This window comes from Myxocyprinus asiaticus, chromosome 29 (assembly GCF_019703515.2).
Source record: "Myxocyprinus asiaticus isolate MX2 ecotype Aquarium Trade chromosome 29, UBuf_Myxa_2, whole genome shotgun sequence".
In the NCBI taxonomy this organism is placed as follows: Eukaryota; Metazoa; Chordata; class Actinopteri; order Cypriniformes; family Catostomidae; genus Myxocyprinus; species Myxocyprinus asiaticus.
In genome coordinates this window covers 32,777,465-32,800,960 of record NC_059372.1, presented here as the reverse complement: position 1 = coordinate 32,800,960, position 23,496 = coordinate 32,777,465, and the positions used below count along the sequence as shown (strand labels likewise).

The following is a 23,496-nucleotide window of genomic DNA, read 5'->3' as shown; positions in this document are numbered from 1 at the left end:
TGCACCCAACACTTGTCACCAATGTTCTTTGCAGAAGTGTAAACACCATAATAAAAAGATTATATTTAACTAGTTTTAAATACTTTGTTTTAAGTGCACTCATTGATGTTTTGCTAACTGCTAAACTTTTAAACTGAAAAAAACTAAACAAGGACTGTAGTCCTATCTAGTCTTAAAGAAACAGCTGATTTCCTTCACATATGGTGCTGGGCGCACATTCATCAGCGTCGCCATGTTGAGATCATATGATCACCTGAATATTGCTTGTTTTACCTTAATAATTGGATGCTTTCACTTATGAAATATATGAATCATGGCTGACTGCAAATAGCGCATTTTTACAATGGCATCAGAAACTCAGAACTTCCATTATTGCATGGTGCTGCACCAGTGCCACTAGGTGTTGGCACAACATAAATCAAAGTATTACTGAGTACACCTATAAAGGGAGAGTTCACCCAAAAATGAAAATGTTCTCATCATTTACTCTCATGTCATCCCAGATGTGTATGACTTACTTTCTTCTGCTGAACACAAACATAGATTAATAGAAGAATGCATCCTGGTTACTTGCGTAACCTCCATTCCCTGATGGAGGGAACGAGACATTGTGTTGATGTAGTGACACTAGGGGTCACTCTTGGGAGCCCGAGACACCTCTGGTCTTTAATAAAAGGCCAATGAAAATTGGCGAGTGGTATTTGCATGCCACTCCCCCGGACATACGGGTATAAAAGGAGCTGGTGTGCAACCACTCATTCAGGATTTATGCTAAGGAGCCGATATAAGGTCCGGCCATTTCAGCGGGTAGTTCAGCGTTGTGGCAAGAGGGACACAACGCCTCGTTTCCTCCATCAGGGAACGGAGGTTACACAAGTTACACAAGAGATATGCCATAGTTATGGTGTCAATGAGCCAGTGGGCGATCCTCTGCTTGGAGACAGTGCTTCCTTTCCGCTGTGCACCAAAGCAGACAAAGAGCTGCTCAGAGATTCTAAAGCACTGTGTGCGATCCAAATAGATGCGTAAAGTGCACACCGGACACAGCAACGACAGGGCTGGGTCTGCCTCCTCCTGGGGCAGTGCTGGCAGGTTCACCACCTGGTCCCTAAAAGGGGTCGTGGGAACCTTGGGCACATAGCCCGGTCGGGGTCTCAAGATCTCATGAGGTTAGCCCGGACCAAACTCCAGGCACGTTTCGCTGACAGAGAACGCTTGCAGGTCTCCTACCCTCTTGATGGAAATGAGCGCAGTAAGGAGGGCAGTCTTAAGGAGAGTGCCTTAAGCTTGGCTGACTGCAAAGGCTCAAAGGGGGCTCTCTGTAGACTCTGAATAACTACAGAGAGGTCCCATGAGGGAACGAGGCGTGGTCTGGAGGGGTTCAGCCTCCTGGCGCCTCTCAGGAACCTGATGATCAGGTCGTGCTTCCCTAAGGACTTACCGTCCACTGTGTCGTGGTGTTCTGCTATAGCAGCAACGTACACCTTCAAAGTGGAAGGGGACAGCTGCCCTTCCAACCTCTCCTGCAGGAAGAAAAGCACCAATCTGACTGCGCATCTCTGGGGGTCTTCCTGTCGGGAAGAACACCACTTAGCAAACAGACGCCACTTAAAGGCATACAGGCTCCTCGAGAAGGGGGCCCTAGCCTGAGTGATCGTGTCTACCACCGCGGGTGGTAGACCACTTAGGTCTTCCGCATCCCGTCCAGGTGCCAGACATGGAGATTCCAGAGGTCTGGTTGCGAGTGCCAGATGGTGCCCCGTCCCTGAGGAAGAAGGTCCTTCCTCAGGGGAATTCGCCGGGGGGGGGGCTGTCGCGAGGAGCATGAGTTCCGAGAACCACGTCTGGGTGGGCCAGTAGGATGCTACCAGGTTGACCTGCTCCTTGTCCTCACTGACCTTGCACAGAGTCTGTGCAAGTAGGCTCACTGGGGGAAACGCATATTTGCGCAGGCCAGGGGGCCAGCTGTGTGCCAGCGCGTCTATGCCGAGAGGTGCCTCAGTCAGGGCGTACCAGAGCGGGCAGTGTGAGGATTCTTGGGAGGCGAACAGGTCTACCTGTGCCTGTCCAAATCGACTCCAAATCAGCTGGACCACCTGAGGGTGGAGTCTCCACTCTCCCCTGAGGGTAACCTGCCGTGACAGCCCGTCCGCTGTGAGTGGCTCGCAGCAACTTGAAGTGCTGCTGACTCCAGAGGAGGAGACTGCAGGCGAGTTGTGACATGCAACGAGAGCGCAGACCGCCTTGGCGGTTGATATATGCTACTGTTGTTGTGTTGTCTGTCCGAACTAACACGTGCTTGCCCTGGATCAATGGCTGGAACCTCCACAGGGCGAGCAGAATTGCCAGCAACTCGAGGCAGTTGATGTGCCAACACAGCCGCGGGCCCATCCATAAGCCAGCGGCTGCGTGCCTGTTGCAGACAGCGCCCCAGCCCGTTTTGGAGGCATCTGTCGTGACCACGACGTGCCTGGAGACCTCCTCTAGGGGAACACCTGCCCATAGAAATGAAAGGTCGGTCCAAGGACTGAAATGACGGTGACAGACCGGCGTGATGGCCACGTGATGTGTCCCTTGGCATCATGCCCTTCTCGGGACTCGAGTCTGAAGCCAGTGCTGAAGCGGTCTCATATGCATAAACCCGAGTGGGGTGGCCACCGCTGAGGATGCCATATGTCCCAGGAGCCTCTGAAAGAGTTTCAGTGGAACCGCTGTTTTCTGTTTGAACGCCTTCAAAAAAGTCAGCACCGACTGTGCATGCTCGTTCGTGAGGCGCGCTGTCAATGAGACTGAGTCCAACTCCAAACCGAGAAAAGAGATGCTCTGAACCGGGAGGAGCTTGCTCTTTTCCCAGTTGACCCGAAGCCCTAATCGACTGAGGTGCGAGATCACCAAGTCCCTGTGTGCATACAACATGTCCCGAGAATGAGCTAGGATTAGCCAATCGTCGAGATTGTTGAGAATGTGAATGCCAACCTCCCTTAACAGGGCAAGAGCTGCCTCTGCGACCTTCGTGAAGACACGAGGGGACAAGGAGAGGCCGAAAGGGAGGACCTTGTAATGATACGCCTGACCCTGGAATGCAAACCGGAGGAAGGGTCTGTGTTGAGGTAGAATCGAGACGTGAAAGTACGCGTCCTTCAGATCTACCGCCACGAACCAATCTTGATGCCGGACACTCGCCAGAATGCGTTTTTGCGTTTGCATCTTGAACGGGAGTCTGTGTAAAGCCCTGTTCAGTACTCGCAGGTCCAAGATTGGCCGCAACCCACCGCCTTTTATCGGTACAATGAAGTAGGGACTGTGAAACCCCTTCTTCATCTCTGCTGGAGGGACAGGTTCTATCGCACCCTCCCGTAGAAGGGTGGCAATCTCCGCACGCAAGGTAGCAGCGTTTTCGTCTTTCACCAAGGTGAAATGGATACCACTGAACCTGGACGGACGCCTGGCGAACTGAATCACGTAGCCGAGTCGGACAGTCCGGACCAGCCATAGCGATGGATTGGAAAGTGCAAGCCATGCATCCAAGTTCTGCGCGAGGGGGACCATAGGGACAATGTCGTCGAATGTACCGGCAGATGGGGCCTCGCGGCAAGGCGGAGGTCGAGGTGCCACACCCTGTCGTGGCCGTGCTGAGTCTAGGGACATCGAAGCACTTACCTGGCTCCTTGTGACCACCCGCGGAACAGCCTGGGATGGGGAAGGAAGAGGCCTGTCCTCGCAACCCGTGGAGACTGTCACATCGGGGGTGGATGTGTGCCACAGCTGGGCGCGCAGGGGCAGGGAGACCACCGCTGGAGCGCCAATCCTGCAAGGAAAAAAGGTGGACGGTGGTCGTGATGATGACCGTGCACACCTGGTATGTGATCCAGGGAAGGAGGAAACCGCTCTTTTGCTGAACTGTTGGGTATCGCAGCCACTTGGGCATGCGGCGAAATCAAATGAAAAGGCAACAAAAGATTCTCCACTCTGCCATCCACCGGGGGATGGAGTTGTCTTACTACCAGCTCCAGTGCAGTGGGTTTCGTCGACCCTGGGTCGCCGTCTCAGGGGCACTTTGATGACCTTTGTGGGTTCTTGGCAGCCGGCCATGAGACGGGTGGCATCTGCTTCCTGCGGTGGGCTCCACGCCGGGGCCAGGCCAAAGGGGCGGGCTGTGGCGGAGCCGGAGGGGGGCTCCCTCAGCGACGAGCAGACAGGGTGTGGGATCTTGAGCCGCGCCGGGGCAGAATATGCCGGATAGCCTCCGTCTGCTGCTTCACCATCGAGAACACTGTCGAAACAGTCCTCGACGGTGTCGCCGAATAGGCCAGCCTGGGAGATAGGGGCAGCAAGGAACCGTGTCTTGTTGGCCTCACCCATCTCGACCAGGTTGAGACAAAGGTAGCGCTCCTGGACGACTAATGTGGACATCTTCCGCCCGAGAGACTTCATCGCCGAGCGCAGTTCCTGCATCAGATCTGGGGGAGGAACTACCCTCATGCAGTTCTTTTAGCGGCTTGTCTTGGTGGACCTGCAGGAGAGCCATGGCGTGCAGGGCAGAGGCGGCTGTCCAGTAGCGCTGTAGGCTTTGGCCGTCAGGGACGACGTGAACCTACAGGGCTTGGACAGGAGCTTTGGGTGTCTGCGCCAGGTGGCGGCGCTCTGCGGGCAGGGTAGTGAGGGCGGGGGAACTGAGAAATAGGGACTGGGCAGTAACAAGTGCCTTCGACAATTTTGTCAACTCCTCATGCACTTCCAGGAAGAAAGGCACTGGAGTGGGGCGTTGCTGCTTTGAGCGGCGTCACGGACCCAGGAACCAATCATCGAGCCGCGAGGGTTCAGGGGAGAGCGGAGGGTTCCACTCTAGCCCGACGCTCGCGGCCGCCCGGGAAAGCATGTCCATCATCTCTGCATCAGCCTGTGACTGGGCAATCGTCCCCGAAGGGGGGAGCCCAGCTGAGGCTTCTGCGTCCAGCTGGACAAGCCCACTCTCCGATGCTGCGCTCGAGAGCACATCAGCTTCACGGGCTCCGAACAAGAGGTCAAACTCGCTGTGAGACGAGCCGACGGACTCATCTGGAAGCCCGATCGGGGCAGACAAGCGTGCTGGGGAATGGGAGGTCCACGGGGGGATACCCAGCGGAGGCGGTCCCATTGGGGTCCCCAAATCGCCCCCAGTGCTAGCCGCGCTGGCCACAAACCCGTAGGTAGAAGGACCGAGGCGGGGAGCCGCTGGGGTGTCTTGCTTTCTTACGAATGCAAGCCACGACCACAACGTTGCCATGGTCATGTTCTCGCAGTGAGGACAAGACCCATCCACGAACGCTGCCTCCATGTGGGTCGCGCCCAGACACGAAAGACAGCGATCGTGACTATCTGAAGATGAGAGGTAACGACCGCAACCAGGAATAACACATAATCGGAAAGGCATCTTTAAAAAGATGCATCTTTAAAAAGACGTTCCGTGTGTGCCGCTCTTTTAGAGAAATATACTCTTTCAGGAAAATATACTCTCTTTTTCTGCTGAAGCACCTAGGGGCGTTCTCTGCAGTGCACCAGTGCAGAGGAGGGAGAAGCCGCTGAAATGCGCCGTCAGATCCAGCAGAGGTGATTGAACAGTCAGCTCAGTAGACATCGACCGTTCGGCTCCGAAGAGAAAATCTGAATAAGTGGTTGCATACCAGCTCCTTTTATACCCATATGTCCAGGGAGTGGCATGCAAATACCACTCGCCAATTTTCATTGGCCTTTTATCAAATACCAGAGGTGTCTCGACACAATGTCGAGTGAGTGACAGATAGGGAATCTCAGCTCTGTAGGTCCATACAATGCAATTGAATGGTGACCAGAACTTTGAAGGTCCAAAAAGCATAGGAAGGCAGCATTAAATTAATCCATATGACTCCGGTGGTTAAATCCATATCTTCAGAAGCAATATGATAAGTGTGGTTGAGAAACTGATCAGTTTTTAAGTATTTTTTTTATTATAAATCTCCACTTTCACTCCACATTCTTCTTCTTTTGTTTTTGGTGGTTCACAATCATTGTGCATATTGTCACCTACTGAGCAGGGAGGAGAATTTATAGTAAAAACTGACTTAAATATTTATCTGTTTCTCACCCACATCTATCATATCACTTCTGAAGACATATATTAAACCACTGGAGTCTTATGGATTACATTTATGTTGACTTTAAGTGCTTTTTGGACCTTCAAAGTTTTGGTCACCATTCACTTGCATTATATGGACCTACAGAGCTGAAATATTTTTGTGTTCTGCAGAAGAAAGAAATTCATACACATCTGGGATGGCATTAGGGTGAGTAGATGACATGGGGTGAACTGTCCCTTTAACCATTATAACACTTTTAGAAATTCCACACTTTTTAGGAAATAATCTATATTTTTAAAGCTTTGTTTTGCTTGGCCACAGTGAAAATAACATTTGTTTAGCCAGCCACATAAAACGACAACTTTAAGTCCAAACAGAAGCCTCTGCCAACCGGTTGAAGCGGCAGAAGAACAAATGACAAAACGAACGCACACTTACCTGCAGAGACTTACCTGCTTTTCATCAAATCAGTTACAACTATTGGGGGAACGTTACATCACCTAGTTAAAATTCATGAGCCAGGTTGATAAGGTTTTTAATAAGTTTTCCCCCCTCATTTTGCAAATTGTTCCTATGCCCTTGGTTCTTAGTGCCTGTATATTTCAAATATCTCATGATTAAGCAATCCATTTTGGTGCATTTAGTGCTTGAGTGGCTCTTTTTTTTTCTTCTTGTGCATCATGGAACAAATTCTGGTTGTGTTATTGTGAAGAGACTTTTGAAAAATGGATAATTCATGAGCAACAAAGCCAGTTAACTCAGACACTGCCCACAAAAGCTTTAAAAGCAGTTGCTAAGGGACTGGTGCTTTGTTTAATTTGATATTGATAATTTGAATACAAGAAGGAAAGTCAAAAAAAGAAAAGAAACAAGAAAGCCAGGCCATGCATCTATACATCTTCTGTTCTGAAAATGTTTCTTTTTTTTTTCTTTCTTTTCCTGTTCGCAGTTCCTGATACAGCCCCCGCCGATGTCGGAGGTGGGGGTGGCTCCAAGTCAGAGTTAGTAATAACATGGGAGGTAAGTCATCTGTCTACATTATCACTCCCTCTGCGCGAGGTAATAGTTTTGGCTAATTAAATGGAATTGAATGGGGGTGTTTATTACTTCAGTCAAAGCCAAGCTTGTTTTCCATCTGGGCCCTTTAGTCCCATAATGGCATTCAATTCAGATCTGGTTGTATATTAGAAAGCAGCTCATTTGTGCTTTTGAGAGCCTGCGTCTCTTTGCCAAAACAGCATGGGATTTTGAATGGCTCTGGGTGTGAACTTGGTCTGTATGTTTTAATATCACTACAGTTTTTTGTTTCCCTCCCAGCCTGTGCCTGAGGAACTACAAAATGGAGACGGTTTTGGTTACATCATTGCTTTACGGCCGCTAGGAGAGGTCAACTGGACACACGCCGTCACCTCCGTACCAGGGCAGTCCCGTTTCGTGTACCGGAATGAGAGCATTCCACCCTTTTCACCTTTTAATGTGAAAGTGGGTGCCTACAACACCAAAGGCCAGGGACCATTCAGCCCCATCACCATTGTGTTCTCAGCTGAGAATGGTGAGATTGTAAATTGGATTAAAATCAGCACAAAAAAGTTACAATAGAAGGAAACTAAAGCTTTTTTTTAACCATTGCCTGTAGAGGAATGATAGTCCAAGGCACTTCTACTGGTACAAACCTTAAAAAGCCTATATTTTAGTTTGGCTTGTCACATATGAATATTAAAAAAGTAAAAGACCAGCCTTTTTCTTTTTGCTAAGAATTTGGCAGTCGTTGTTAGTGGTTATTGTTAAGTTCCTGGAAACCCTTGGCTTTTGTCACACAGCACATAAATCTGATTTGTTTTTAAATCCAATAAGGTCATTTTTTAAGTGATGAAATTGGATCCGTATGTTGACTGTAGAAAATATCTGTTATCTACATCGGTTGCCATAGTAATGACCTGAGGCGATAGCAGGGTGCCAAAAATATATAAGAGTAGCTATCAGAATGGAAAACTGAAAATGTTTTACATTCATGACATCTCGCCATGGTGCTGAACTCATAAGGTGCATCAGACGACATACTGTAAGTGTCAGAGGCATTGCTGTATTTACACTTTCATGCATACTGCATATGTCCAAAAACGTTTACTCGTTCACTTATTTGCTATTCAATACATGAATGGCACATGTGAGCATGAGCTCAGACACAGCTGTAGACATTGTGTATGACATTAAACACCATATCGAATGATGAACAAAACAAATATGAAAAAAATAAATGAAATCCAATTTGAACATTCAGACTGAAACGCATTTCAAAAAATCTGATTTTTATCCAATTTCAAACCATATATGGATGTAGTCACAATTGGAATTGTAAAAATGGGTTTTCATGTGCTTTTTGCTGTTTAGACTACAATCAGCTAAACAAATTTGAGTTTGATTTGTGCTGCCTATCTGAACAAAGCCCTTGTTTCCTTGTTAGGTGCTTAAAACTGTGTTCTTTTAAAAAACCGAGGATGAGGTCATAATCAATTCCTTTACCAATGCTTTTTTACATGCAGCTTAAAGAGAACATTCTTAATTCTAAATACCTACTGTGTTTCACACATTTCACATCTCCGGCACGTAAGTGCCGCATGTTCATTTTGATGCACATATTAACAGGTTGCAGTATTCACACTGCATGTGTAGCAGGACCGTAGATTTTCTATGCTATTTTGCTCTGCGTCACACACTGAACTCAAGCAGAAAACATGGTGAAACTGCCCTGTAAATTATGCCTTATGAGCACAGTCTTTTGCAATATATGCTTTTATGATGCAACATAAAATAATATAGTGAACCGGCACACAAACAGCACTTTAAATAAGTCTGACGATTTAGGCTGTTAATAGTCTACAGCTACAGTTTCAGAGTAAATTATTTACCGATTATGGACATGTTAGCTTCACATGTAAATAAGACGTCATGAAGTTTGTAATAGATCTCATAAAATCACTAATGATTACCATTTTTAAATTTATAGCAGTTATCAAAGGAAATACTTCATGGGGTAACACACAACATTATGGATGGCAACTTTTCTTTTCAAATCAACATTAGTCATAATTTGCCTGAAATCATCAAGAAGAACTATATTAGTACTTTACAAAATGTCCAGAAAACCGTGACGCAAAAACAAAAGTATTTTTATAGCAATTACAAAGCAAAGCACATCTGTTTGCCATGTTTTGCTTGTAAATGTCAGGTGATTTTAGCTCTAAAACCTTTGAGTGGTATGCTCAGTATTTAAAATACCACTGTGGCATTCTTTTAGTAGTTAGAATGACAGTGTGACTTCAGATGGGTCCTTTATTGCCAGTTTGATATTAGCTATTACAGCATAGAGTGACGGGCAGACAGTGTTCTGTCAGTAAGCAACAGCATTAATTGAATTTCTGTACAGATAATGTTTTTTTGTGTCACTCAGCTATCCCTTTAAAATAAAGGCCAGTCATTTACATTTTCCAGAGATTTTGCAACAGTCTTGCTTTCATTTTTCCACTTGCTATTGTAATGAAGGACATAATCTTCTCTTCTTGTCTCTTCTCTTCTCGGCTCTTCTCGTCTCTTCTAGTCTTGTGTCCTCTCTTCTGTTGTCTTCTTGTCTTGTGTCTTCATAGTGATGGGAATCATTAGGAATTTGATGATTCCAGTTTAGATTCTGATTCCTTTTACCAATTCTGGTTCCTCTTAATGATTCTTTCTGTGCTTTTGAGGAAGAATTAGTCGAAATAAGAAATACAATTCTTATTGCATTTACTGCCCACAGCAGCCTATTGCCAAATGATAAGAACATTTCAGATTTCTGCAAAGCAGATATAACAAACCAGATATAAATGTAATATATGTTTGCATACTTTTTAGAGGCATAAATGCAATCCAATAATTGATCCTAACTTATATATATATATATATATATATATATATATATATATATATATATGATATAGATATAATAGATAAAATTAAGCAAACAATAAATGTGATAACATATATAATTCATTCATTAAACACGTGTGTATCTTTAACTTCATATTGTCATATTAACAAGCAGTTAATAACTGCACTGCCTGATTGAAGTCCCATAGGTCTGAAGCACCACATTAAATATAAAAAGTAACAGTTCCAGAGACAGTTTTATTAAGTTTGTTACTTCAACTGTTCTTATATTATTTCAAGTTGCGCATCAGTATAAGATAAATTCAGTAACCACTCTTAATGATGTATGTATGTGATTTTGATTCTCTAAAAAGAACCGGCTCATGAGAGTCATTTTTTCAGTAATAAGATCATACCGGAAGTGTCGGATGTTTTGCACTATAGATTCAAAATGACCAGTTCATAAGAGTAATTCGTACAGGAAGCAGGAAACACTGTCAGAGTATTTTAGTTAAGTATTCAGCCTGCATGTGTGGAAAATTGCACATGAGAATTAATGGAATTGAAAGTCATGAAAATCATACGGTTCTGGTATTTAACCGGTTCTTGGTTCCCAACCCTAGTCTTCTCATCTCTTGTCTTCTCATCCCGTCTTTCTTCTGGTCTTGGGTCTTCTTGTCTCTTGTCTACTCTATTTTCCTTGTGTCTTCTCCTCTAGCATCTTTTCGTGTCATCTTTTGTCTTCTCATCTCTTGTCTTCTCATCTGTTCTTGTCTTTTTTCTCTTCTAGCATTTTCTCTTCTTGTGTCTTCTCATCTCTTGTCTTCTCTTCTCTTTTTGTGTCTTCTCTTCTCACCTCTTGTGTTTTATCTCAATTTGTGTATTCCTGTCTCATTTCTTCGTGCCTCTTTTTGTCTTGTGTCTTCTTGTCTCTTGTCTTCTCATCTCATGTCTTCTAATTTCTTCTTGTGTCTACTCTACTCGCCTCCTTTCGTCTTCTCTTGTGTCTTATCTGTTGTCTTTTCAGCTCTTCTTGTGTCATCTCTTTTTGCCTCATTTTGTCTTGTTTCTTCTCTTCTCACCTCTTCTCTTTTCTCATCTTGTCTCCTCGTCTCTTGTCGTGTCTTCTCTTTTCAACTCTTCTTCTCTCTTCTCTTCTCATCTCTTCTCTTCTTGTGTCTTCTTTCCTCTTGTCTACTCATTTCTTCTTGCGTCTTCCCTTCTCACCTCTTCTCATCTTTTCTCAACTTGTTTCTTATCTCTTGTCTTATCTCATCTTGTGTCTTCACTTTTTGTATCTTTTTGCTTCTTCTTGTCCTGTGTCTTCTCTTCTCACCTCTACTTATCGTGTCTTCTTGTCTTCTCTTTTCGTCTTGTGTCTTCTCTTCTGACCTCTTCTCCTCTCTTCTAATCTTGTCATATTGTCTCTTGTCTAGTCATCTCTTCATGTGTCTTCTCTTCTCACCTCTTCTCCTCTCTTCTAATCTTGTCTTCTTGTCTTGACTTGTGTTTTCTCATCTCTTGTCTAGTCATCTCTTCTTGTATCTTCTCTTCTTTTGTCTTCTCTCTTCTTGTGTTTTATTTTCTTCTCACCTCTTCTCGACTTGTGTCTTCTTATCTCTTGTCTTCTCTTCTCCTATCTTCTCGTCTTGTCTCATATCATCTTTTGTCTTCCCTTCTCTTCTCTTCTTGCCTCTTCTCATCTCTTATCTTCTCTGTCGTCTCCTCCCTTCTTGTCTTCTCTTCACTTCTTGTGTCTTCTCATCTTCTCTTCTCACCTCTTCTCCTCTCTTTTCTTGTCTCATAAAATATTGTGTCTTCCCTTCTGTTCTCTTCTTGCCTCTTCTCATCTTGTGTCTTCTCATCTGTTGTCTTCTCTCTCATCTTGTGTCTTCCCTTCTCACCTCCTCTCCTCCCTTCTTGTGTTGTCTTCACTTCTTGTGTCTTCTTATCTCATCTCATCTTCTCTACTCACCTCTTCCCTTTTTTCTCTTCTTGTCTTCCCTTCTCTTCTCTTCTTGCCTCTTCTCATCTCTTGTCTTCTCCTCTCGTCTTGTGTCTTCTCTACTCACCTACTCTCCTCCCTTCTTGTCTTCTCTTCACTTCTTGTGTCTTCTTGTCTCATCTTCTCACCTGTTCCTCTTTCTTCTCTTCTTGTCTAATAAAATCTTGTGTCTTCCCTTCTCTTCTCTTCTTGCCTCTTCTCGTCTTGTGTCTCCTCGTCTCTTGTCTTCTCTCTCGTCTTGTATCTTCTCTTCTCACCTCTTCTCATCTGTTGTCTTCTCTCTCATCTTGTGTCTTCCCTTCTCACCTCCTCTCCTCCCTTCTTGTGTTGTCTTCACTTCTTGTGTCTTCTTATCTCATCTCATCTTCTCTACTCACCTCTTCCCTTTTTTCTCTTCTTGTCTTCCCTTCTCTTCTCTTCTTGCCTCTTCTCATCTCTTGTCTTCTCCTCTCGTCTTGTGTCTTCTCTACTCACCTACTCTCCTCCCTTCTTGTCTTCTCTTCACTTCTTGTGTCTTCTTGTCTCATCTTCTCACCTCTTCCTCTTTCTTCTCTTCTTGTCTAATAAAATCTTGTGTCTTCCCTTCTCTTCTCTTCTTGCCTCTTCTCGTCTTGTGTCTCCTCGTCTCTTGTCTTCTCTCTCGTCTTGTATCTTCTCTTCTCACCTCTTCTCATCTGTTGTCTTCTCTCTCATCTTGTGTCTTCCCTTCTCACCTCCTCTCCTCCCTTCTTGTGTTGTCTTCACTTCTTGTGTCTTCTTATCTCATCTCATCTTCTCTACTCACCTCTTCCCTTTTTTCTCTTCTTGTCTTCCCTTCTCTTCTCTTCTTGCCTCTTCTCATCTCTTGTCTTCTCCTCTCGTCTTGTGTCTTCTCTACTCACCTACTCTCCTCCCTTCTTGTCTTCTCTTCACTTCTTGTGTCTTCTTGTCTCATCTTCTCACCTCTTCCTCTTTCTTCTCTTCTTGTCTAATAAAATCTTGTGTCTTCCCTTCTCTTCTCTTCTTGCCTCTTCTCGTCTTGTGTCTCCTCGTCTCTTGTCTTCTCTCTCGTCTTGTATCTTCTCTTCTCACCTCTTCTCCTCTCTTCTCATCTTCTCTTCATGTCTTGTGTCTTCTTATCTCGTCTACACATCTCATCTTGTGCCTTCTTTTTACTTGCTTTTTTCGTCTCGTCCCACCCCTTCTTGTCTTGTCTCCTTGTCTCTTGTCTTCTCATCTCATTTTGTGTCTTCTCTTCCTGTCACTTCCTCTTCTTACCTCTTCTCTTCTCATATTTCTTGTCTCTTCCCTTATCATCTCTTCTAGTCTTGTCTCATGTATTCCTGTTTCCAGTTTGCTCATCTCATCTCTTTTAGTCTTGTTTCGTCTCTTCTCTTCTCATCCTATGTCTTCTCTTCTCTTATTTCTGTACTCACCTTTTTCTCCTTTTATCTTTACATTCAGAGCCCAGTGGTGTTCCAGGTGGAGTGTGGGCCAAAAGCATTTCTGCCACTGAAATTAAAGTGAGCTGGAATATTCTCACTATTTCTCCAGAAAGAGTGTTGGGCTACGAGGTGGGTCCCTCCGTCTAAATGGAAATGACTCTCTGTCCGGTTTTGAAATGCACCATAGGTTCTGTCAGAGGCTTTCATCTCCCACACTGCACCTCAAAGTTCTCTCTGTACCCATGGAAATGCTCCATTTGAAAATAAGAATAGGGTACCCTGTTCTTATCTTATGCATGGGAGGCCTTCTATACAGCATAAGAGAAATGGCTGTTTGTGATCCTTTTTGAGGACATTGAAAACACATTACATATTCCGTTCTGAAACTTTTCATCCATGTCACCACAAACCCACTGTGTGGAAGAAAGTGAAGTAGTCCTGTATAATAATTCTATTGCATTGAACATAATGGCACCACAGTGTTATGTCCCCGAGGCTTTAGAAACAGCCTGTGCTTTCTCTCCATTGCTCTTGAAATCAGGTGGTGTACTGGGAGGATGATACAAAACCAGAGACCATGGGCAAAGTCAGAGTGTCTGCTAATCAGAACAAGGTTAACATCAGTGATCTGAGAGCATACACTCAGTATTTCCTAACAGTGAGTGCTTTCAACACGGCGGGCACTGGCCCTCTCTCACCCACCATCAATGTGACCACCAAGAAGTCCCGTGAGTATGCACACAAAAATTCATAAAACCAAAAGCCTTTAAAGCCTAGCCTTTGTAGATATAGTATATATGAAACAGTATTATCCTCTCTTTCTCCAACAAATATTTGCATTTTGCTTTTTTTTTTTTATTTTTTTTTATATATATGTTTAATCCATTTTATTGTATTCAACAGGATAAAGAACAATATCAAAACGATCATGCTTAGATTTAAGTCAAATACAATGGCCATTGCAAATGAATGCAAAATATCAAATCAAGTGGCATTTATTTTTATAAGTAGAAACATGAAATCAAAATGGACCCTATTTAATTTCTTAATACACATTCCTGATCTTATAATTCATTATTTCAAAGAAAAACATGCTGTTTTCGTAGTCTTTTATTCAAAGGTAGTAACTTGTTGTACCTCTGCAATAATGTGGTTGTTGTTTTTTTATGTACATTAATGTTAACCAATAGCCAAATATAATAGTATAAGCTTCTGGTGTAGGTAATGCAGTTGTTTATAAAATCTTGGTAATACATTAATGTAATAAAGGTTATGGCAATAAGCAAATAATGATATATTTGAATAAAAGAAACATCGGCTACATTGAGATGCTCTTGAGGATGTACTTGACCTTCAGCCTCCGTACTGGACAAAGCACTTCCCAAAAGTGGGTACCTGCATTTCAGGAGAGGTGTAGTTCTTCACTATCCACTATAAACTTGCATTCAGGTCTGGCTCTATCTGTGTTATGGAATGCGCACTTTTAATGATCCAAACAACTCTTGAAGAGTTAAGAAAAGTACACTTATTCCTGAGAAAAAGTATTGAACCATTTGTTTGCAGATGCCACATGGTTTTTTTTTTTAATTAATGCAATGTCATTGATACATTTTAACTGTCCAAAAACTTTTGTGGCCAGTTTATATTATGGCTTTAGTCTGGTAGCAAGGCAGCTCTCCAGCCATTCTCTGTGATGTCAATCACATGTAACTTATGAGCTGTGTTTTCCCTTCAGCGCCAGGGCAACCACCTTTGAATGTGGAGTGGAACCTGATTGGCTCTAAGCTTACTGTTCATTGGGAGTCTGTCATTTCTCTGGAAATGGAGTCAGAGGTTACTGGGTATCAAGTAAGTGCTTCCCAGCAATGCAAACCTCAGAGCTGAACCATAGGGAATTATATTCACATAATCCCATTAGCTTGTTCTTTTCCCTCAGTCATTTAAGAAAACATTGACAATAAAATGCAAATTTTTACTTCTCTTTTTGCAAGATTACCCACATTAGTAGGAACAGAAATTAAAAATAAAACTAATTTCTGCTGCAAATATAGAAAATAAATGCGATACAGTGCAGCAGAAACACCAGCTCTGCTACTAAACACTGCAATACCCCTCTGTGTGTGATAATTTGATTGTATTTCCCTTACCAACTTAAATAGATCACACTGAATACAGGTAAGTGGTTGTTAGCACCTCTTTCTTTTGTTCTCTAACAGGTTTCATACAGAAGGAACAGACATAAAGAAATTAACACAATAACAACAAACCTGACCTCAGTGGAGCTCACTTTACCCGCCGATGATGATTACATGATTCAGATCCGAGCACTGAGTGATGGTGGAGAGGGCATGGCCACCGAACCCATCAACATCCATAAACTTAGTAAGATCACACTATTCTTAATAAACATTGTTAATTTAATCTAATTGCAAACTATTACACTTTATTAAATGTAATTAATTAAATCTGCCCACTTGAAAGAAGAATCACTAAGGAGACCTTTTTAACATCTCGATTGTTTCTCCTACACATAAATAATATTAAATGGAGACTTTTGTTTCCTGCTTCTCAGATCTTTCTCCTGAAAAAAATACCTTAGTAATCTCACATTTGTCTTCTCTAGATTTTCAAACATTCACACATATGTACATACACACATACATACATAAATGCATCCATACATACACACTCTCACACACACACATACTGTACATACTACATAAATGAATACATTCATACATACATACACACACACACACACACACACACACACAAACCCACTAACACTCATTGACAAGAGACACAAATGCAAACACAAGATTTTTTATTGATATTAATTTGTTCAAAAGTTCTTTTGCTGTTAATTCAGTGTTCATTTTATGTTTATTAAATGTTCAAAATGTTAAAATAAGATGTAGTAAACAAATAAACACCTGTAAAAATGTTTGAATAAATGCAAATTAAAGTTATTAGTTATTGGATTTTGTTTGAATAATCATCAAAAGTATTTCAAAGTGAAATTGTGAATTAAAAGTTAATAAACAAAAGTCTCATATCTGCTCCAATCACTGCTTTTGTAAGCCCCAAATAGCCACTATATTAGGGCTGCACGATTATGACGAAAATCATATTTGCAGATTATTTCCTTTCATATTGTAATTGTGATTATTCATTTTGATTAATAGAATTTACATTAAAATACTTATTTTGTGTGGGGCAGTTGCATGACATATTCTTTATGTAGGTTATGCATCAAAACAACTTGAGAACTACACTGATGAGCCTAAACATTATGACCACCTGGTCCTCCGCATGCCACAAAAACAGTGCCGATCCGCTGAGGCATGGACTCTACAAGACCCCTGAAGGTGTCCTGTGGTATCTGGCACCAAGACATTAGCAGCAGATCCTTCAAGTCCTGTAAATTGCGTGGTGGAGCCGTCAAAGCACATCCCACAGATACTCAATTGGATTGAGATCTGGGGAATTTGTAAGCCAGGGCAACACCTTGAACTCTTCATCATGTTCCTCAAACCATTCCCAAACAATGTGTGCAGTGTGGCAGGGCGCATTATCCTGCTGAAACAGGCTACTGCCATCAGGGAATATCATTGCCATGAAGGGGTGTACCTGGTCTCCAAAAATATTTAGGTAGGTGGCAGGTGCCAAATTGACGTCCACATGAATGGCCGGACCCAGGATTTCCAGCAGAACATTGCCCAGAGCATCACACTCCTTCCACCGGCTTGCTGTCTTCCCACAGTGCATCCTGGTGCCATCACTTCCCCAGGTAAATGGCGCACACGTACACGGCCGTCCATGTGATGTAAAGAAAACAGGACTCATCTGACCAGGCAATCTTCTTCCACTGCTCCAAGGTCCAGTTCTGATGCTCACATGCCCATTGTAGGCACTTTCGACGGTGGACAGGGGTCATCATGGGCACTCTGACCGGTCTGTGTCTCCGCAGCCCCATACGCAACAGGATGCGATGCACTGTGTGTTGTGACACATTTCTCCCGTAACCATCATTACAATTTTCTGTGACCTGTGCCACAGTAGACCTTCAGTCGGTTCGGATCAGATAGGATAGCCTTCTTTGCCCTCACACATCGATGAGCCTTGGGCGCCCAACACCCTTTCACCGGTTTGTGGTTTGTCACTCCTCGGAACATTGTCAGTAGGTAATCACCACTGCTGACCAGGAGCACCACACAAGCCTTGCCGTTTCAGAGATGCTCTGACTCAGTCATCTGGCCATAACAATTTGGCCCTTGTAAAAGTCTCTCAGGTCTTTACTCCTGCCCATTTCTCCAGCATTTAACATGTTGACTACATGAACTGATTGTTCGCTTACCATCTAATCTACCCAGACCTTGACATGTGGCCTTGTTAGAAGATGATCAACGTTATTCGCTTCTCCTTTCAGTGGTCATAATGTTTTGGCTCATCAGTGTATGTTCCTGAATTGCTTTAATATTTTAATTGCATGTAAAATAAAGTGTCAGTCATGTATTGAATAAATTTTTCACAGTATAATTTAGATATTGAGCATTATTGATATGTCTTTAAACTGATTTAAACATGTCAGATTTGCTTCTGCATTCATGCTCACAATGGCCGAAAACATTTTGTAAACAGACAATTTTGGCGCAATGGGACTGTGAAATGGAATGCTGTAATTGATACTTTTTATGATTATTTACATTTACATTTACATTTATTCATTTGGCAGATGCTTTTATCCAAAGCAACTTACAAAAGAGAAAGACATAAGTGAATCATCTTAAGGAGACAGTGGTATGAAAAGTGCCATATTACAAAGTTTCACTAGCATCAGAATAGCATTCAAAACAGATTAAATTGCAACAAGAATTTTTTTTTTTTTTTTTTTTTTTTTAATGACCGGTTAAGTGCTCATGGAAAAGATGTGTTTTTAGTTGTTTTTTGAGGACAGAGAGTGAGTCAGCTTCACGGATGGAGTTGGGAAGGTCATTCCACCAACGTGGTACGATGAAGCTAAAAGTCTGGGAAAGTGTTTTGGTGCCTCTTTGTGTTGGTACAACAAGGCGACGTTCCTTAGCCGACCGCAGGCTTCTAGTGGGTGCGTAGCTCTGCATAAATGATTTTAGGTATGCTGGAGCAGACCCAGTGACTGTTCTGTATGCCAGCATCAGAGCCTTGAATTTGATACGTGCATCAACCGCCAGCCAGTGGAGAGAGATGAGGAGTGGTGTAATATGCGCTCTCTTTGGTGCATTAAAGACCAGACGTGCTGCTGCATTCTGGATCATTTGCAGGGGTCTAATTGCACATGCAGGGAGGCCTGCAATGAGAGCGTTACAGTAGTCCAATCTGGTTATGACAAGTGACTGGACAAGCAGTTGTGTGGCATGTTCAGAGAGGAAGGGTCTTATCTTCCTGATATTGTAGAGTGTAAATCTACATGATCTTGTGGTTTTTGAGATGTGGTCTGTGAAATTTAGTTTGTTGTCGATGGTTACCCCTAGATTTCTGACCATTTTGGAAGGCATTACTGTAGTTGCACCCAGCTGCACAGTGATGTTGTGTTCAAGAGCAGGGTTGGCTGGAAAGATGAGGAGCTCAGTCTTTGCTGGGTTGAGTTGCAGGTGGTGTTCCTTATATAATTGCGACAGCTGTAATTGTAATTGTAATCTCTATTATTTTTCCAATTAATTGTGCAGCCCTACTCTATATCAGCTCTTACATTAGATTGTTTTCTACAAAATTAGTCTATTTTTACTTGTCTCTCAGATTGTCTGGGTAAATATGTTATGTCTCAAATGTCTAGGAAAAAAATGCAGTTAGGCAAAAAAGGTATTAACAACAAATCAGCATTTGAATATGTTCCTGACTATTGATGATGAAATGTTATACAACATTGCAAAGCTGAGGTTCTTTGCTTCCCAAAAAAGGCTGGATGTCTATAGGCAGAGTCACACTAAAAGGTGATACAGAAAAAAAATATTTTTATTGTGTTCTCTGCCATCTAGTGGAATGATCTAAGACTAAAAGTAGGTAGATAGAGCAAACAGAGCCTTTATTGCAAGCTTTTTAAATTGGAGATAACAAATGGATAAATTTGGTCTGGCAGGTTCAAAGTAGGGTAACACTTTATTTGGATGGTCCCAAGTAGATATTTAACTGACTATAAGTGACTTATATAGATCTTTATTAATGACCTTTTAATGAACTGATGTTCTCAACAATAATGTAAGTAGGTCATTAATATAGATCTATATACAGGCTACTGAAAGTCTAATGAATGTTTGTTGAAACACTGTTTACTAGCTATAGCAGGTCAGTCGATAAGCTGTTATTTTGCTGCTGTTATGCAGACTATTGATAGTCTACTGAATGTTTGTTGAAACACTGTTTACTAGCTATAGCAAGCCAGTTGATAAGTCACTTGATAAGTCACTTATAGTCAGTTAAATATCTACTTGGGACCATCCAAATAAAGTGTTACCCAAATTAGAGACTTGATCATTACGAACATCCAAGGGTTAAACATAACTGAGAACTTTATCATGTTTCCTGAGCTATGAAAGAGCAGCCTCTGAGCAATATAATTTCCTCTGGGTGAATGAGTTAAAATCAAATCGATTATATCAGCTACACAACCTTATGATCTCCATACATCTGAGTTGAACCCACAGACACATGCAAAACGTGTTCCTCTGCCCTCGTATTTTGAAGGCCATGATGTAAAAGATAAACATTCAGTGTCAAAGGGATATTAAAAAGCACAGGCCCCTATAAAATAAACAATGCACAGTTGACCTCATAATGTTCTCCTCTCATTCCCTCAAGTCAATAGCGCAGGTGCAGTTTGCAACGTAGATGTTCTCTTTTTCTGCAGCCTGCAGAGTCTAATGCGACTCTCTAAACGAGTTCTCACTGATTTGACGTGTCCTCCTTGTACACCTTTTATTCTCCACTGGGCTAAGCAGTCTGATCTATATTAACTAGCCCAAGCTCTCACCATCTATCTCTGCCCGTTCGTCTCGGGTCCCCCATGAATACAACATCACAGTCTGATGAAACTGCAAGGGAAGACTGTTCTCTGTGGCTTATTATTCACATTTTTCATCTGATGCTCTACAATGACCAGTTTTCATGAAAAAAGCAAAGGAGTGGCTTTTTTTGGTTGTTAATATTGGAAATTATTAGCAGTGCCAACCACATGGTTTTATAGCCTCCTGTAGCATTAATTAGTTATTTATGTTTAGAGGGAAAACTGCTCAGCTAGCTTCTACTGGGAAGTCGATGTAAACTCACTCAGAGCACTAGACTGCCCAGAGGAAGATGTTATTGCTCAGAGTATGCTCTTTCACAGCTCAAGAGACTTAATTGAGTTCATTATAATCATTTATCACACATTTGCACATATACAGTGAAATTCTTTTTTTTTCACATATCCCAGCTAAGCTGGGGTCAGAGTGCAGGGTCAGCCATGATACAGTACCCCTGGAGCAGATAGGGTCAAGGGCCCAACAGTGGCATCTTGGTAGTGCTGGGGCTTGAACCCCCAACCTTCTGATCAGTAACCCAGAGCCTTAACCGCTGAGCCACCACTGCCCAAAAAGCAAAGTTATAACCTGGAATGGTTACCTCAGTGATCTGTTTCTACTCGATGTAACCAAGGGGTCTTCAACTTTTCAGGCCAACGGCCCCTTGGTAGATAGAGACATAGAGCAGGGACCTCCCCTCCGTTACATATTGCATACAATTTAGAGTTGCATTTTGAGCCGGGCCTACAATAACTTATTTATGTTTGTATTTACATACTGGTACTTTGTTATAATGCTTACATTGCAAAACCATTGAAATAATCATTAATGATGTACAGCCATATAATTCATATACATTACATGTAAACATGTAGAAAAGACCATGAAGCATTTAGCTTCAAAGTCAACTTAATATTGTATTTTAGTTAAATGAGGTTAACAAATAATTGGCAGACCCTATTGGGGTTGCAGACCCCCTGTTGAAGATCTAACCAATACAATTTACTTTTGTTGGTACATCATCATTTGTCAGGTTGATTGTCAGATTAATAAAAACTTTTCAATTGAATAAAACTATTTTTATTCACATCACATTATATTACGTTACACCAACAAACATTAATGTATGGGTACTTTCATTGTATTATCATGCAAAATAGCTCAGTTGAGTAGTTAAAATAGAGGACTATTGGGAAGTCAATGTAAACCCACTCAGAGTACAAGACTGTCCACCTGTAGGCAGATTTAGAGCTAAGCACTAATAAAGCTGTGATAGAAAGCCCCAGCGTTAATTTCACCCTTCAATTCCCAGTGATGCCTTTCTTTATTGCTGTTATGTTTGCTAGCCTATTTGTATTCATATATTGCAAGTTAATCAGTTTCAGAAGAACTGGTGCCTTTACATTTTTTTTTCTACGTTCCAGGTATGAGTGTACGAGGATCCAGAGCCTGGAGACCCAATACCATCCCCATCTCCTTGCTTTCTATTATTGCATTATCGACAGTGAGACCAGCTTTGTGTTAACAATCTGAAGGATTGAACATCCTCTGACCGGGTTGATTGCCCGTGCTCTTCCGCGCTATGGAACCATCGGACAGGTGCACCAAAATGCTTTTTAGGCAAAACTATTGATCCATCTTTCCATAGTTATCTGAGCCGATGCCTGGCGATGCATTTGAGAAGCATGACAGGAAAACGACAGCGTCACTGTGGTTGGATTTCATCTGCATGTTATGTACAGTGTATCATTGTCTCCTTGAAAGTAATCCGAGAATCTAACAAGGTTTTAGCCGAAGGTTTTTGAAACGTACTGGTGAAAGAGGAGGGATGACTCCTATAACTGCACTAAGATCCCAATTTCATGATTTCTCAGAACAAATGCCTTACTTCCATGTACATGCCAAAGTTGTTTACATCTTTTTTTAGTAGTTATTAAGCTATTGTTTGTTAAACTTGTGATTCTTTTGTAATTATCGGGATCGTTAAAGGGTTAATTCACCCCAAAAAGAAAATTCTGACATCATTTACTCACTCTCATGTTGTTCTAACCCCGTATGACTTTCTTTCTTACATGGAACACAAGAGGAGAAATTTTGAAGAATGTTAGCACTGCTCTTTGCCATAAAATGAAACTGAATGGCAATTGAGGCTAACATTCTGCCTAACAACACCTTTTGCACTTCACAGGGGAAAAAAGTCATAGGGGTTTGGAACGACACGAGGGTTAGTAAATAATTACATAATTTTCATTTTTTTTTTTGGGTTGAACTATCCCTTTCTGCCTTTGCTTACCAGTTCAGTTACTTGTTCAAGAGTTGTCTCTGTGCCTTATCTATGTTTTAGTATACATAAGGCTTATATTTATTTGCTTCAGGCACCATGTTGCATCTGAGAGCCTGTATTCATGATTTTCACAATGTTACATTATTATACAGTCACATTATGGAGGTTTTGTGATAACTGGATTTGTGCTATTTGAACTGTGTTAACAGCAGGAGATGGTTACATTTACATTGTAAACACACAGCTATATAGAAGTATGATATGCCATCAGTGGTATGTACAGCCTTGTCGTCTGTTATTTGTGTATTATGAATCATGTAATTATTACGACCCAAGGGAACATGTTGGACTTTTAAGTCAATACAACATGGCAAAGACATTCTTAGTTCAAATATGTTTTAGAGAACGTCACAAATGCTTTTATTAAATTTGTAATAACAGACGTAAAACTTTAAGACCTAAAGGCAATAAGGATTTGGTTTAGAGAGGAAATATTACCATTTTTGATGGTGCAAAATGCAGTTTATAGTAATAGGTAGAGTGAGAATGAGCTACCAATTATTACAATATGGTGGGCCATTTCAGAGTCATTTACTTTTATGAATTGAAAAAAAAAAGTATAAAGTATTAACTCATTCTTGACTTTTAAGTGCTCCATTCAAAATCTGAAATGCTGAGGTGGGAATTCACTAAGAAACAATTGCGTCAATTGATAGTGTTGTTTATTTGCACACGCAGTCTGCATTGATTT

General features: G+C 42.2%; 1 protein-coding gene across 1 annotated transcript in view; it reads left to right on the top strand.

Annotated features, from left to right (window-relative positions):
• cntn3a.2 (contactin 3a, tandem duplicate 2) overlaps window positions 1–22,649 on the top strand; it is a 107,625-nt gene extending 84,976 nt beyond the window's left edge. Inside the window, exons 16-22 of the mRNA XM_051662873.1 lie at window positions 7,045–7,115; window positions 7,413–7,647; window positions 13,447–13,556; window positions 13,969–14,155; window positions 15,163–15,275; window positions 15,644–15,809; window positions 21,886–22,649. Coding sequence (XP_051518833.1) covers window positions 7,045–7,115; window positions 7,413–7,647; window positions 13,447–13,556; window positions 13,969–14,155; window positions 15,163–15,275; window positions 15,644–15,809; window positions 21,886–21,986 — 983 coding nt within the window. The 3' untranslated portion in view covers window positions 21,987–22,649. The remainder of the gene's footprint in view (window positions 1–7,044; window positions 7,116–7,412; window positions 7,648–13,446; window positions 13,557–13,968; window positions 14,156–15,162; window positions 15,276–15,643; window positions 15,810–21,885) is intronic.
• The last annotated feature ends 847 nt before the right edge of the window (window positions 22,650–23,496 follow it).